Genomic DNA, 13683 nt, shown 5'->3' with positions numbered 1-13683 from the left:
AGGTGTGAATGTGAGCATGAATGCTTGTTTGTCCCTATATATCACCCCTGTGATGAACTGGCGCCGCTCGCCCAATGTCAGCTGGGATCGGCACCAGCCCTGAAAAGGATAGGCGGTTACATACGATGGATGGATATTAATCAATATACTATTTTTTTTTTTTTATAATAAGGAAAATAAGGTCCCCAGGACACTGTTTGAAACTAGAAAGGTGGCAGGGTCCGCCACATATAAACAAAGCCTGAAACTGTGTTGTCCTTTAAGGTCAGTTTGTTTACTTAGTCAATGAAGATCTTTCTCCTCTGATTAAAATGTCTTCCCAGAAACTACATAGTGCACCTTTAATGGAGATACCTTTCTAATCAGTAGTAGTCAAATTTCCGACTGCCCACGAAGGCAACGTTTGACAAACGCTCCTCCGTCCCACAGCGCGCACGCGGTGCACGATGCTGTCGTCATCAGTACATACAGGAAGTAATGGTCGGCTGTCTGGTGAACGGGCAGCGGAGGAAAAAGAGCCGAAGAAAGAAGCGACACAACAATGACATCTGAGCTCCAGCCGGCCGCGGGACATCTGTGAGCCCAAGATCGAACGACTTCCGCGGTGAGTAGGACGCGAAACGAGCCGCTGCTGGTTCCGAAACAGGTTCAGGTCGCCTCATCGATCTGTGATGGCATCTGTGTTATCCTCTGAGCTGCTGGCAGGACAGGGACAGGAGCTGACACACAGACGCACACACACATGCAGATGGGATGTCCGCTTAAGAAAACACTCAAATCAAATTGTTTATAATAGTAACGTGATTAATGAAGGTGTTGGAGTTCAGAGCTTTGGTGAATAACCAAAGTGGGAATGCCCGAGGGCTACTTTTTAGGCCTTTCAGATGGTACCAGATGTCTGCAACCACATGAGAAATATTCAGATATCACTATTGTGGTTCTGTTAACCATACAGCAATTTCTCTTTGGATAAAACCACCTGAAAATCAGCTCCTCGGTGTGATGCACATCTGTTTGGCCGTGCAGAAGTTGGGGACCCTGCCTTACAGCAATAAGTGAACTATTTATGGGCCCCACACACTCTCTCTCTCCTTGATCTGCCTCCTTTGAAGCCCCAGCTCCCCAGGTGTCACCCTTTATGGCGGCACAGAGGTCAGATCAGAGATACTCCACATTTTCACTCTGCAGTCACTCACGACTTGATGATTGAGGCTTATCTCAAGCAGCTGTCTAAAAATAGTTCCTGCTGGACTACATGTCTATAATGTCAGGGAGGTGAGATGACACCTGAAGAAGCAGGCTGAGAGCGACAACAGTCAGTCCATCAATCGATAAAGTTGCGTATACTTTTAGATTGAAATGTTGATGTAAACATGGTGATATGTCAACCTTTCGGAAACTAAGTTGAGAAACTTTTATGGATAAAATATGAGATGTGAAGTGTCTGCTCTGGGTTATCCAGCGAATTAAATATCTGACTATTCAAGCAACATTATTAAAGGATGAAGTCACCCAAAAATGAATACCCACTCATTATCTTGTTAGCCTCATGTCAGTGGAGAGTCGAGGGAGGTTTCGTAATCCACAAACATTTCTGAAGCTTCACAGCAAAACAGCGTTGCAGCGTTCTCCTAAACAACTGAAGTAGATGGGGACTTGTTTTAAAATGTTAGAAAAGGTCCCCAGAAGCCTTAAAATCTTAAACTGACTCAAAAAAATTTTATTTACACCCTCATCAGATGAAGTGTGCAGAAACGCTTTTAGTTTTGCAGCGACAGTGAAGATTTAAGCTTAATAAAGGGTGTAAATAACATCTTTTCAACGCAATTTGGGATCTCCAGGCTTCCATAGACTTCAAATACACCAGACTAGCTGTATGGAGCCCTTTTACAAGTCCCCATCTACTTCAGTTGTGTAGGAGAATGCTGCAACCCTGTTTTGCTGTGAAGCTCCAGAAATGTTTTGTGGACTTTGAAACTTCACCCGACTTTCCACCAGCATGAGGATGAGTAGATGATGACTGAATTATCATTTTTGGGTGAACTTATCCTTTAATAAAGAGCCTTGAATTGTCAAGCGTTTAATTCGCTGGATAAACCAGAACAGACACTTCACATCAAGTTTTAGGATGGAACGGTCATTTTCTGTATTAATTATTTGGTCAATAAAAGCTCATAATTTGCTGAAAAGAAGAATGAAAGTGTCCAGAATTTCCTAAAGTTCATCAGGACATCATCTACAAATATTTGTTTTTGTCCAAATCGCCAGTCCAAAACCTAAGGACATCCAATGTACAGTAACATAAAACAGAGAAAAGAAGAAAAACTTCACATTTGAACACCTGGAACTAGAGATTATTTGGTGTTTGTGCCTGAAAATCAATTGAAATGATTTATTGATGATCGGAATTGCTGCTGATTCGTTTCCTGAAGCTCCAGAAAAGTTTTGTGGACTGCAAAACATCGGCTGACGCGGTAATGACTGAACTTTATCTTATCTTTACCTTTTAATTTGAAATGCAGAAATCCTCAAACATTGCTGCATCTTGCACACCTCCCACACACCTCTGTGCAAACTGTAGCGCAAAGCATTATCTTAATCATCATGTTGCTCAGCCCTGCATTCATTGTGTGTTATGCAACACTCTGACCTTTGAAAACTTTGAGGGTCAGAAGTTGATTGTCGATTTATCTTTTATTTCTTGAAAAACTTTTTGGAGTTTTTAACAGATGATCAGAAGTCTTGGCTCCTTTTCAAAACTGCTCTGCTGCTGTAATCAGGCAGATCTCTGGCCTCAGTCCCCCCACAGTACTGACTGTGTCACAGAAACACCTCCATTATGTAGGCTTCAGGTTAGAGGTTTCTGCAGGTAACAAATGTTTTCCTGACCTCTGTCACCTGGCCACTCAAAGGCCGCTCTAATGAATCATAACTTAATGAATTGTGTCGGCTTGCCTCCTGTGAGGTTTGCCCCTTTGGACTGGATCAGTAATCCTCGAAGTCTAGTTAAAGTTCACTAGCGTTGTAACAAGCCCAGTCATGGTTGCACTGCAAATAACCTGTGAGCAGACAGAGAGGACAGAGCTCGGCAGAGGTCTGCTTTAGAGGTAAACTTCATGACACGGGATCAGCAATCTGGCAGGAGGAGACGACGAGGTAAGCCTGCTTGCGTTTAAAGAAAAAGTTGAGCCACTTGTTGGTGTCAGTGCAGGGATTTAAACAGGGTAGTTTTCATCATAACAGCCCTGATATTGCTGCCATAATGGACTGCTGTTTGGCTTGGGGCCCTCTTATGAAAGGGGCTTTCAGCTCCTGAGCGACTTTCGGAGAAATTCAGCCATGTTTTGGCCGCAGTGTGACGCTCCTGAGTTCCCTGGAATTTGGTTGGGAGTAGATAGCACACAACTTATGCTCCGTAGAGCCTGGTGGTGCCCCTTCAAACGTAGAGAGCAAGGGAGGACAAGAGAATACAGATTTCCCTTTCTGCTCATAATATCACAAGTTCTTTATTACACCTATGACTCCTTTAAAAAGCAGCTAAAGAGCCACCTGTTCAGAATGACCTTTGTGTCATTTTCTTTTTACTCTGAGTTTTATTCTTCCCATGTCTGCATTGATGTCAATTGCCTCCTTCCATGAAGCGCTTAGTGATGTTTTTCATCCTGAAAGCAACTATAAAGAGTTACCTCTTAACTTGCTCTTTAACCATTAAATAAAAATCAATTTGTTTAGCTGAACTGAAAAGTTTGTAGCAGCGTGCACATCTAAAAACAATTAAACACAAGGGAGAGAGAAGAAAACGGAGTCCGCACACTAGATAAGTGCTCCCGTGAAAGTTCATTACCTCCACATATTCCTAGTCTTTAATCTTTTATCTAGTGTGCAGACTCTGTTTTGTATTTAACTTAATTTAACTATTGATTACGTTAGCCCGACGGATTTATTGGTTGGCCGATCACAGATATATCAGTGTGATATCAACTGCTGTCTGATACGCATCGATAGAAAAACATCTTTTAGAGGTTATAATGCTTGGGGTAGTTCAGAATTAGTACAGTCCCAGTGAAGTTTACTGTTTTAGTGCACTGATGTCATTTTAACCCAAAAAGTTTATTGTTAGTTTGAAAAACACATTTGAGGGATCATTGCAATGCAAAACGTGCATCTTTGCGAATTATCGGCAATACCGTGTTCTATTTTGGTCCCCGTCCCCCCCAGTTTGCGTAAAGGTAGTAAGTACACTTCACAGATAAGATTTGGTTGTTTACGTTCCGTCAGTGAGGTCCAATAAGTTCCCCCTGGACCCCAAAAGCCTCTTTCTGTGACCAACATATAATGTAATCGAGTGAATAGCCGCTACATCACCATCTTTGTTGTATCCCAGCTGCTGAATGATCTCAAACTATGTATAGTCCTTGTCTTGGTTGTTGAGGTAGATGCTGTGAGAACAAATTGATAAGATTTTCTCCCATTTTGACCCGGAAAACAGCTAAAACAAAGGATTTGTTTCAGCTGATTTGTCAAATGTATGTTTGGACAATCAGGTCCTGTTCTGCAGTGGTGTGCATGTGTTAATAAGAACCCATAAAATCATTTACTGAGTACTGGTCGAACTCTAGTCCTCACCAATACATTTTCTTGATTAATAAACCAATCATTTGGTCTATCGAATGTCATAAAGCGCTGAAACATGTCCATCTGAAAGTCTTCAAATCAAACCAATATCAATATAATGTAATGTAAAGCAAAGAAAATCACAAATCTTTGCTTAAAATGCTTCAAATAGTTGCTGATAAATTTTTTGTTGGTCACCTAATCATTAAATAATTTGATCTGTAAACTGAAAAGGCCATTTCAGAGTGTTCATTTCAGAGTTGGCTGTAGCTAACACAATTCATTTCATTTATTGATTAATCTTTTGATAATATTGTGAGTAAATAATTAACCGGTCCGTCTATAAAATGTCAAAATGGTGGAAGAACTGGTCACCGCCCCTAACACGAAGGCAAGGCAAGTTTATTTGGATTGCATAATTCAGACACAAGGCAACTCAAAGTGCTCTACGGGGACAAAAAAGATTTTCAACTGTCAAAGATACAAAACAGAGCAAAGCAGCAAGTCATGACATTAGAGAAGCTGCACTTTTGGCATTTTTGCATTATAAATAACCACGAATTGATTATCCAAATGGTTTGCGATTTATTTTCTGTCAGTGGACTAATCATTGCAGTATTAATATTTAACAAATCAGAGCAGTGATACCGGTGCAAGAACAGCCAGGCGGTCTTGCATTTCCTGATTTACCTGTTCACACGCTCCCTTTCCTTCATTGTCACTGAATGAGCTCCTCCCAGCCTCCACGCTGGCATGCCAGCCACCTGCTTCTCCCTCAACCTTAAGCCGGACTGCTTCCTGCTTCTTGTCACTTTACACACACTCAACTTGTTTGAGCTCTGACCAGAATTTAGAATAATATTTTAAATAAAGGGTGACTGAATGATCGGCCTGCCATCGGGACTAAAGATTTGATGTAGAGGAGAACAGAGTCGACTTATGGAGAGTATGTGAGTAGGATTGAAGACTTCAAAATAACCTACATTGTTCAAAGTTTATTTATTAAATTGTCCATTAACTCTGCGTACCTTTTGCTCATTTGTGTTCACTACTCAAAATTAGTTACGGATATATTAGGATATGGGTGCGTATGCATGTGCATGCCATTACCACCCTGTATATCTTGACTAATAACCTGTATTTTGAGGGAAAACTACCATTTTTTAAGTGAGGCTATGTAACTTTAGAAAAATTCCTTTCACAAGTAAAAAGGTGTGACTGGTTGTCTTATTTGCTAATGGATACAAGGCCTGAAGTAATCAAAGAGGATTGTTGGCCTCCGCACACGACTCCTTAAGCCACATTGTTTGCATGATATCAGACAGAATTGTCAACTTGTTACACTGCTGGACCGAAGCCACCACATTGCTAGATCAGGAAGAGGAGGATAAGAGTGTGATTAACAAGTTGCCTTCTGAAAATTTAGATAACAAATGTTCAAGCGATGTTTTATTATTAAGCCAGGAACAACCCCCGGACTAAGAAGCACATTTGACACAGTCACCAAACTGTGTAATTATAACGTCACATTTTTTCCCAGCTTACCTTGTGAAAGAAGCTGCTGAAAAATGCTGACTACATTTATTTTTTTTGGAGTGTCACAACCCCTGCCACATGACTTGTTTCACTATCAAAATTTGAGCCATGTGGTCTGATACCATTTGGAAAGTCTATCTACCGGACTTTTAGAGCTTGATCGTCAGTCGATTATTAAATGACTGAACACAGATGAGGCCTCGTCTTTTCTTTTTGACAGTCTGCTGCCCTGTTTTGTGTTGTTCAAATGGACTCACCTTCTCTCTCTATTGTCCTCCAGGTCCCTCCAGGCCTCCGTCCTCCATGCCTGCTCCCCCAGGCTACACTCGACTGGAGCAGAATGAGCCTATGAACAATCTGCGTATCTCTGTTGGAGGCCTCCCCATGTTGGCTTCCATGGCCAACACCACGGACCCTCGCTTCCGCCTTAAGTGGAAGCCCATTGTGGCGGTGGCCGTCTCGCTGGCCTTGCTCCTTCTCCTCATGCACTTGAGCTCGGGGTTTCGCTCCCACTCCTACAGCTCACACGGCTGGAGAGCCGGTCACAGTGACGCCCAGCATTCAGATTCCCATTACAACGACACCTACCCTCTCAGTCCGCCCGAGCACACGGCGCTTGGCACCCGCTACCGCATTGGGGTCATCGCTGACCTGGACACAAACTCTCGCAGTGACAAGAAGTTGACGTGGTTCAGCTACATGCGGCGGGGTTACCTTTTGGTGTCCCAGAGTGGTGACAAGGTAGCAGTTGAATGGGATGCGGACAGGGTGGTGCTGGAAAGCCACCTCTCGGAGAAGGGCAGGGGTATGGAGCTGTCTGAGCTGGTGGTGTTCAACGGGAAGCTCTACAGCGTCGATGACAGAACGGGCATCGTCTACCACATTGACGGTGACAAAGCTGTTCCCTGGGTCATCTTGACTGACGGCAACGGCAATGTTGCCAAAGGTCAGTATTACACTACTCTGCTACATCCTGTAATCCATGTAACATTATTATTTTGACTTTGTGCAACTCCTACTTTTCAGAGGGAATTACGGTATTTTTTCATCAAAGTTGAGTGAATACTCTGCTGAAACGAGTACTTTTCCAAGTATAATCCAAATAAAATGCACTTTTCAGAGCAAGATGTCCACTATAAAACTACATTGCTAAAGATTAAAGTAGTGGCTGTAAACCTTTTAGGCCTTTGACGCCATTACAAACTCCGGTCAGAGTTCCTTGTTGTTTCTTTGTTTGATCTTCACTGTTGCCGGGCGGCAGTGGCTCAGTCAGTAGAGACTTGGCTTGGGGACTGGAGGGTGGCCGGTTCAAGTCCAGCTACAGACCATAATATGGAAGTGGGCTGGCAGCTGAAGAGGTGCCAGTTCACTTCCTGGGTTACTGCCGAGGTGCCCTTGAGCAAGGCACCAAAACCCCCATGTGCTCCCCGGGCGCCTGTCATGGCAGCCCACTGCTCCTAGTTTGCAGTGTGTGTACTTACAATGTGTAGCTAGTGATGGGTTAAATGCAGAGGACTAATTTCGGGTGTGTTTGCATGTCGCATGTAAAAAAGACAACTGACAAAATAAAGATTCTTCTTCTTCTTCTTCTACCCCATTGATCATCTCGCAACCCCTCAGAAATGTCTTGTGACCCTTTGAAGGCCTGACCCCTGCTTTGGGAACCATTTGATTACACTATTTAACAGTATATAAAGTAGTTCAAACTGTCAAACTGCACCTTAGACATTAATTCATCAGTATTAATAGTCTAATAATAATAATAATTTGAGAATACATTTTTAAGTAAGGGCTTCAATCTTGATTGGATGCTGAATTTGTAAGTACTCGTGTACTTTCTCCTAATAGGGTTCAAAGCTGAGTGGCTGGCAGTGAAGGACAAGCACCTGTACGTCGGCGGTCTGGGGAAAGAGTGGACCACGACCGAAGGCGAGTTCGTCAACAACAACCCAGAGTGGGTCAAAGTAGTAGGCTTCAGAGGGGATGTGCAACATGAGAACTGGGTTCCCAAGTACAAATCTCTGAAGTCTGCTGCAGGGATAGAGCCTCCAGGTGAGGATTTAATTTCAGGCTTGCTCATGATCGCGTCCAACTTCTTTCTTTTTGTTGAGCGTATTCTTCTTTCTCTGCAGGGTATCTCATCCACGAGTCAGCAGCGTGGAGCGACTCCCTGCAGCGCTGGTTTTTCCTCCCCCGCCGTGCCAGCAAGGAGCGCTACGACGAGACGTCAGACGAGCGTCGCGGCACGAACCTCGCTCTTAGCTGCTCGCCAGATTTCAAAGACATCATTGTAAGCCGAGTGGGTCCTCTTAACCCCACTCACGGTTTCTCCTCCTTTAAGTTTGTCCCCAACACAGACGACCAGATCATTCTGGCTCTCAAATCGGAGGAAGACGCCGGGAATATTGCTACGTACATCATGGCCTTCACACTTGACGGACGCATCCTTTTGCCTGAAACCAAGATCGGGGATGTGAAATATGAGGGCTTGGAGTTCATATAGACTGAGTGACTTGCTCTCTGAGGCCACTGCACTGTTGTTCTCTTTTGTTTACAATCCAGTCACTGTCAAAGTAACTGAACTCGCTGTTTTCTCACCGAGTAAAAGACACAACTCCAACCCGTAAATGATCATCTTCAGTAGAAATAAAACAACAATGGGCTATCTGAGACTGTAAATTACAGTCCTGGTTTTGAGAAATTTCCAGTTCGAAACAGACAAAGCCAGCATGTCTGGTGGTGGCTCATTTTCTTCCAGGGGCCAAATGCGGCCCTAAACAGCACTGTAGCCTTTCTTATAATGAATGTACAAAATATTGATTCATCAGACTGTGATTTTTTTTTTCCTTGAAGCAACATTTTCATGCACATACTGTACACTCTCAAAAGCTCAAAGGTTCTTACCCCTTTGCTCCATGTTAAACATCATTCTGTACACACCAAACATGCAAAGGCCTGTTTTTATTCTACATCAATCATTATTTGAAGGACATTTTGGTGAAAAATTAATAATATTGTATGTAATGTTTTTTGGTGGGATGAGTAAAACCTTGATTCTTACTTCACGAGTCTTGCCGTTTAATTTACATGTAGACCACTCTACTACACTTGTTCAAGAGATAACCTTGTCCTCAAACAAGCTGCAACTGGATCGTTTTGTGCAACACCAACGATTTTCTGCTTTTAATGTGAAACGAAACTTTGGGAAAGCAGTCGGAATAGAGAAGTAAAACTATACAACCTGTTTTAGGCAGGACTTTAAAAGGGGCGAGATTTGTGTCAGAGACCTCAAAAGGGAGAAGCACACTTGAGGACAACAGCATTTTACAATCAGAAGGTAACGTGATAGTTTTGCGTTTTAAGTTTGACCTTTAATGTTAAATGCACAGATTTAGGATAGTTTCAATTTGAGTATATATTGAAATAAATGACATTCCACTTTGATGGTTTTATCATCACCCTTTAAATCTGCAAATATGATGCTTGTATGCAAAAAGACCAAGAACAACACCATAGTTCGACTGGTGCTCTCTCTCTTGAGTAATTTAAAATCTGTAAAGTAAAGAAGGATTATCATATTTCTCATGTTGAGTCTTCTTTGTCAGAGTCCGACACTGGTGGTTGAAAATGCTCACTCATCGAAAAGTGTGCACTCTGTGGCTTCTGATGCTTCTTCACGACACTGGAAGTGCATTCAAATTGAGCTTTTTCAGTAAGTCATCTGAAACATCACATTTTTGTGAAAACTATTAACGTGCTTACAATTTTGCCTTGTCTCTACGTGCCTTCTGCAAATATATTCTGACTGCACTCATTCATTACAATCTTATCTAAGTTTGTATAACCTCTCTGCAATTATTCCACATCCGTGTTTGCATACAGAAAGAAACCCTGACCCACAGGACGGTGATGTGAGGCTGTTTGGCTCCAAGAGTGTTTCACAGGGCCGTGTGGAAGTCTACCATGAAGGGAAATGGGGTACGGTGTGTGACGACGGTTGGGACATGGCTGAGGCCCAGGTGGTGTGTCGTCAGCTCAACTTCCCCGGGGCCAAATCTGTTATCATTGGAAATGACTACAAACAAGGTGCCCTCTACTTCCATTTATCCCCCACCAGAGGGCAGTGCGATTGTTGTAATGACTGAAAAAGTTGTGATTTGAGGTTTAGCACTAGTTACACAACAAATCAAGCCATCAAAAAGGTCACATTTAACACATTTATTCCCTTCTTTTTCCCCTCACAGCAATTGGACCTATTTGGTTGGATGATATGAAATGTGAAGGCACGGAGAACCGTCTGACTTCTTGTAGTTTCAAAAACTGGGGAGTAACTGACTGCTCCCACAAAGAGGATGTTGGAGTTATTTGTGAAGAAGCTGGTACCGGTACGTATCTAAACTCTTCCAAGGTAAAGGCCCGTTAATATTAAAGACATGATCCAGTTAAAACAAAATAGATTCTGTTTGATCAGCCCAGTCCCCTCAATCTGAATACATTAACACAAATGTAGTATTTCTAAGTGTTGTTAAAAGTACATTACTTGAGTAAAAGTAAAGATACTGCGTCAAAATATTACTTTGGAAAAAGTGAAAGTCTCCCATATGAATAGTACTTGAGTAAAAGTCCTAAAGTATCTAATATGAAATGTAATTAAGTATTAAACGAAATGTTCTGGCAATAACTGTACTTAAGTGTCAAAAGTACAAGTAAAAGTAAGTTAAACATATTTACATGTATGTATAAACTGCATACCTGACATTAATTTGGCATTGTCAGCATTGAGGTTAACGACCTTGAGAGTATGTCTGATTAAACGTTGTTAATGGCACTGGCTAAGAGGCGGAAGAAGAAAAAATAAGCAGAAGCAGCACTAAATGGGGGAAATCGTGGATGGTACAGTGTCTGGCTTGAAGGGATTTCCCTTCCTTTTTATGTTTCCCTTCTTGCTTACTGATTAGTTTAGCTGAATAGCAATCGAGAATGATGTCCCTCCCTGATGGGCTCTGCCGCAGATTCAACATGCTCAATCAGCTTAAAAAGACAACTGCAAGGACTGAGTAGTGCCAAATATGCAGGACACACCGCAACAACTAGGGCAGACACTCACTGACACCGGCACTGGTTGATGTCAGGGCCCTAATTTACGAAACATATCAAACTTGGGTCATGCATGTGACATCATCTCTAGCTAAACCTAGCCAAGTAGTTTTGTTGCCTAAACCAAAGGTCAGCAGACTATCGATCTGCTATCCACAGAGGTCAGTGGAAAGGACAAGCGGACTTTGGCGTATGCACTGTAAGCAATTTGAAAGTGTAAAGTCGTGCTACTTGTATGCAGATTGATGAGATCGGGTTGGTGTGATCGCTGCTCATTACTCTTCATGCTCATTTTCATTCTGATTTGTGATTCCAGACACAAATTTGACCCCCATTGACTCTACATACTCGCTGGACCACACCTTCAGTCTGTCTGATGAACTCGGCCAAATCTTTGACAGTGGCGATGGCTGTGATTTCCTGATCTTGGTCCAGAGAGAGACTGGAAACAGACAGGAGAATGGGAGCACGGAGACAACGATTTGTACGCACAAATTGATCCTCTCAAAATTCCCACTCTTTAATGCTTCAGAGGAGATAACTAGCATCACGGTCAGCATCAGCCAGGCTTGCCAACCGCATTTCAACTCCTTTCTCAGGTAAACCGAAACTCCTGTAATAAGTTCACCCAAAAATGAAAATTCACCTACTCACCCTCACGCTGATGGAAAGTTGGGCAAAATCAGTTAAAAGCGTCTTTAAAAATTGAACACTCTACAATCTGTTTCTCAATAGGTACATTTACACCCGCAAGATTGATGTGACCTTCTCCTCAGTGCAGTGCCTCCACTGGATGGCTTCGAAGTTTGGGGTGAAGCAGCTGATGGACGAAACAGGCCGGATGTTCACTAAAATCCTCCCAGAGGACGCTTCGTTTCACACCCAGGTGTCTCTTTACGAATATGCAAATGAGACTGGGGACTTGGTCCTCCAGGAGAACTGTATTCAGTTTCTGGCCTGGAACTACCAGAATCTGACCGAGTCCCCTGCTTGGACCAGCCTTTCCTTTGGGTTCCTTCAAGCTCTTCTATCCCGCTCAGACCTAGTGGTGCCAGATGAATATTTCGTGCTTCAGACTCTGGAGAGTTGGATCACAGAGAAGGGCAACTCAACAAGTTTGGAGAGCCAGGTTGACCTGTTGAGTCGCATTCGTTTCCCCATGATCCCCGCTGAGAAACTGTATGAACTTCAGTCCATGTCTTCTCTCTACAGCACTCACAAGGCTATGTATCGTGAAAACATTTTCAAAGCATTTGAATTTAATATTCTGCTCTTTAGCAGTCATCTGTCCGACCCAAAGTTCAACAAAGATGATGATGGTTACCATCCCAGGATCTACATCGCTAAGCCATGGAGCACTGATATTGACCCTTCAAGGGTAGTTCAACCAGATCCAGTCCCACGCCGCTATCCTACGTACAACAGACATGAATATTATGACTACAGATACCAGCAAATTTATCCTGTATCAACTGTCAGTCCAAATGGCCAAACCATAACCGAGTCGTTCAGCACACCTATCCACAACAGCCTGATCTTTCAGGACAAGACGGTTCAATGGAAGGCAAATGTCCTTAAGAGCCAACAAGGGTGTTCAGACCATGGTCTGACCTGCGAGTCGTTCCCTGTGGCGAGGCTCGCTCCGCAAAGCCACACACGGCAGCAAAACGTCCTCTTTCGTAACCAGCTCCTGGTGATGTGCCATGGCAAGTACATCTCTCAGCTTCAGGACTTCAAGGATAATATGGCTCATACCACTGTGAATGAGACCCACGTTGTTGCCTATCCCTGTCCTGATGACCAGTACATCTACCGCTTTGTAGTGAGACCAGATTACAACTGATCCAATAGCAGGATCAGACTAAATAATTCTCACACGTGGTCAATTCGTCTGCATTATACTCAATAGATTGCAATGGTGCTCCAATATTATCTGTGTGATTTTTCTTTTCATCAATCTGTTTTGATTAGCTACAAATCAATTGCATGGCTGTGCTTTAGTATCCTTTCCTGATGTCTTTAAAAAAAAAAAGGCAAATAAATAAAGTGATTTCCAGATCATTCTCTGTGTGTCAGCTCTTTCAAAAGATTTTATTGGTCCTTCACACAAGCAGCCAAAAATATAAATCTAGATATGAGAGACATGAAATATAAAGTGTAAACACGGCCAAGTTGGACGGATGCAAAATGAATCAGTTCTGTTAAGGCCAAATGCTGTAATATAGGTTTATCTATGTGCTGTCATGACCTCAGATATTTTGCTGCTGTCCAGTTCACTGAAGAAGGGTTCATATATTATCACTATATGAGTAGTAAAATATATATTACCTTCATATAAACTCTAAGGTCATTGAGGGCAGGGCCTTGTTAACAATGATGGCGAGTTAATGTTTAAAATGGCATAAAAGATACAAAATATCATAAAAGCTACAAGAT

At 42.6% G+C, this 13683-nt stretch overlaps 2 protein-coding genes across 3 annotated transcripts; both read left to right on the top strand.

Moving 5' to 3' along the window:
- The first annotated feature begins 463 nt into the window (after window positions 1-463).
- On the top strand, window positions 464-9210 carry cant1a (calcium activated nucleotidase 1a). 2 transcript variants are annotated; one of them, XM_073494258.1, is made up of 4 exons: window positions 464-604; window positions 6431-7096; window positions 7999-8202; window positions 8283-9210. In XM_073494258.1, exons 2-4 carry the CDS (start codon window positions 6454-6456, stop codon window positions 8651-8653), a joined length of 1218 nt encoding a protein of 405 aa, XP_073350359.1. In that variant the 5' UTR covers window positions 464-604; window positions 6431-6453; the 3' UTR covers window positions 8654-9210. The 2 variants fall into 2 exon arrangements, with proteins under 2 accessions (XP_073350359.1, XP_073350358.1); XM_073494257.1 differs by lacking the exon at window positions 464-604 and adding an exon at window positions 3052-3156 and having other exon boundaries at window positions 8283-8738.
- A 184-nt stretch (window positions 9211-9394) lies between these two features.
- lgals3bp.1 (galectin 3 binding protein, tandem duplicate 1) lies at window positions 9395-13308 on the top strand. The gene is made up of 6 exons (XM_073494256.1): window positions 9395-9487; window positions 9756-9862; window positions 10033-10236; window positions 10395-10535; window positions 11564-11846; window positions 11983-13308. The coding sequence occupies exons 2-6, from the start codon at window positions 9778-9780 to the stop codon at window positions 13088-13090; spliced, it is 1821 nt and encodes a 606-aa protein (XP_073350357.1). The 5' UTR covers window positions 9395-9487; window positions 9756-9777; the 3' UTR covers window positions 13091-13308.
- The last annotated feature ends 375 nt before the right edge of the window (window positions 13309-13683 follow it).

Source organism: Pagrus major, chromosome 23 (genome assembly GCF_040436345.1).
Source record: "Pagrus major chromosome 23, Pma_NU_1.0".
NCBI lineage: Eukaryota > Metazoa > Chordata > Actinopteri > Spariformes > Sparidae > Pagrus > Pagrus major.
This window is presented reverse-complemented; position numbering and strand designations above follow the sequence as displayed.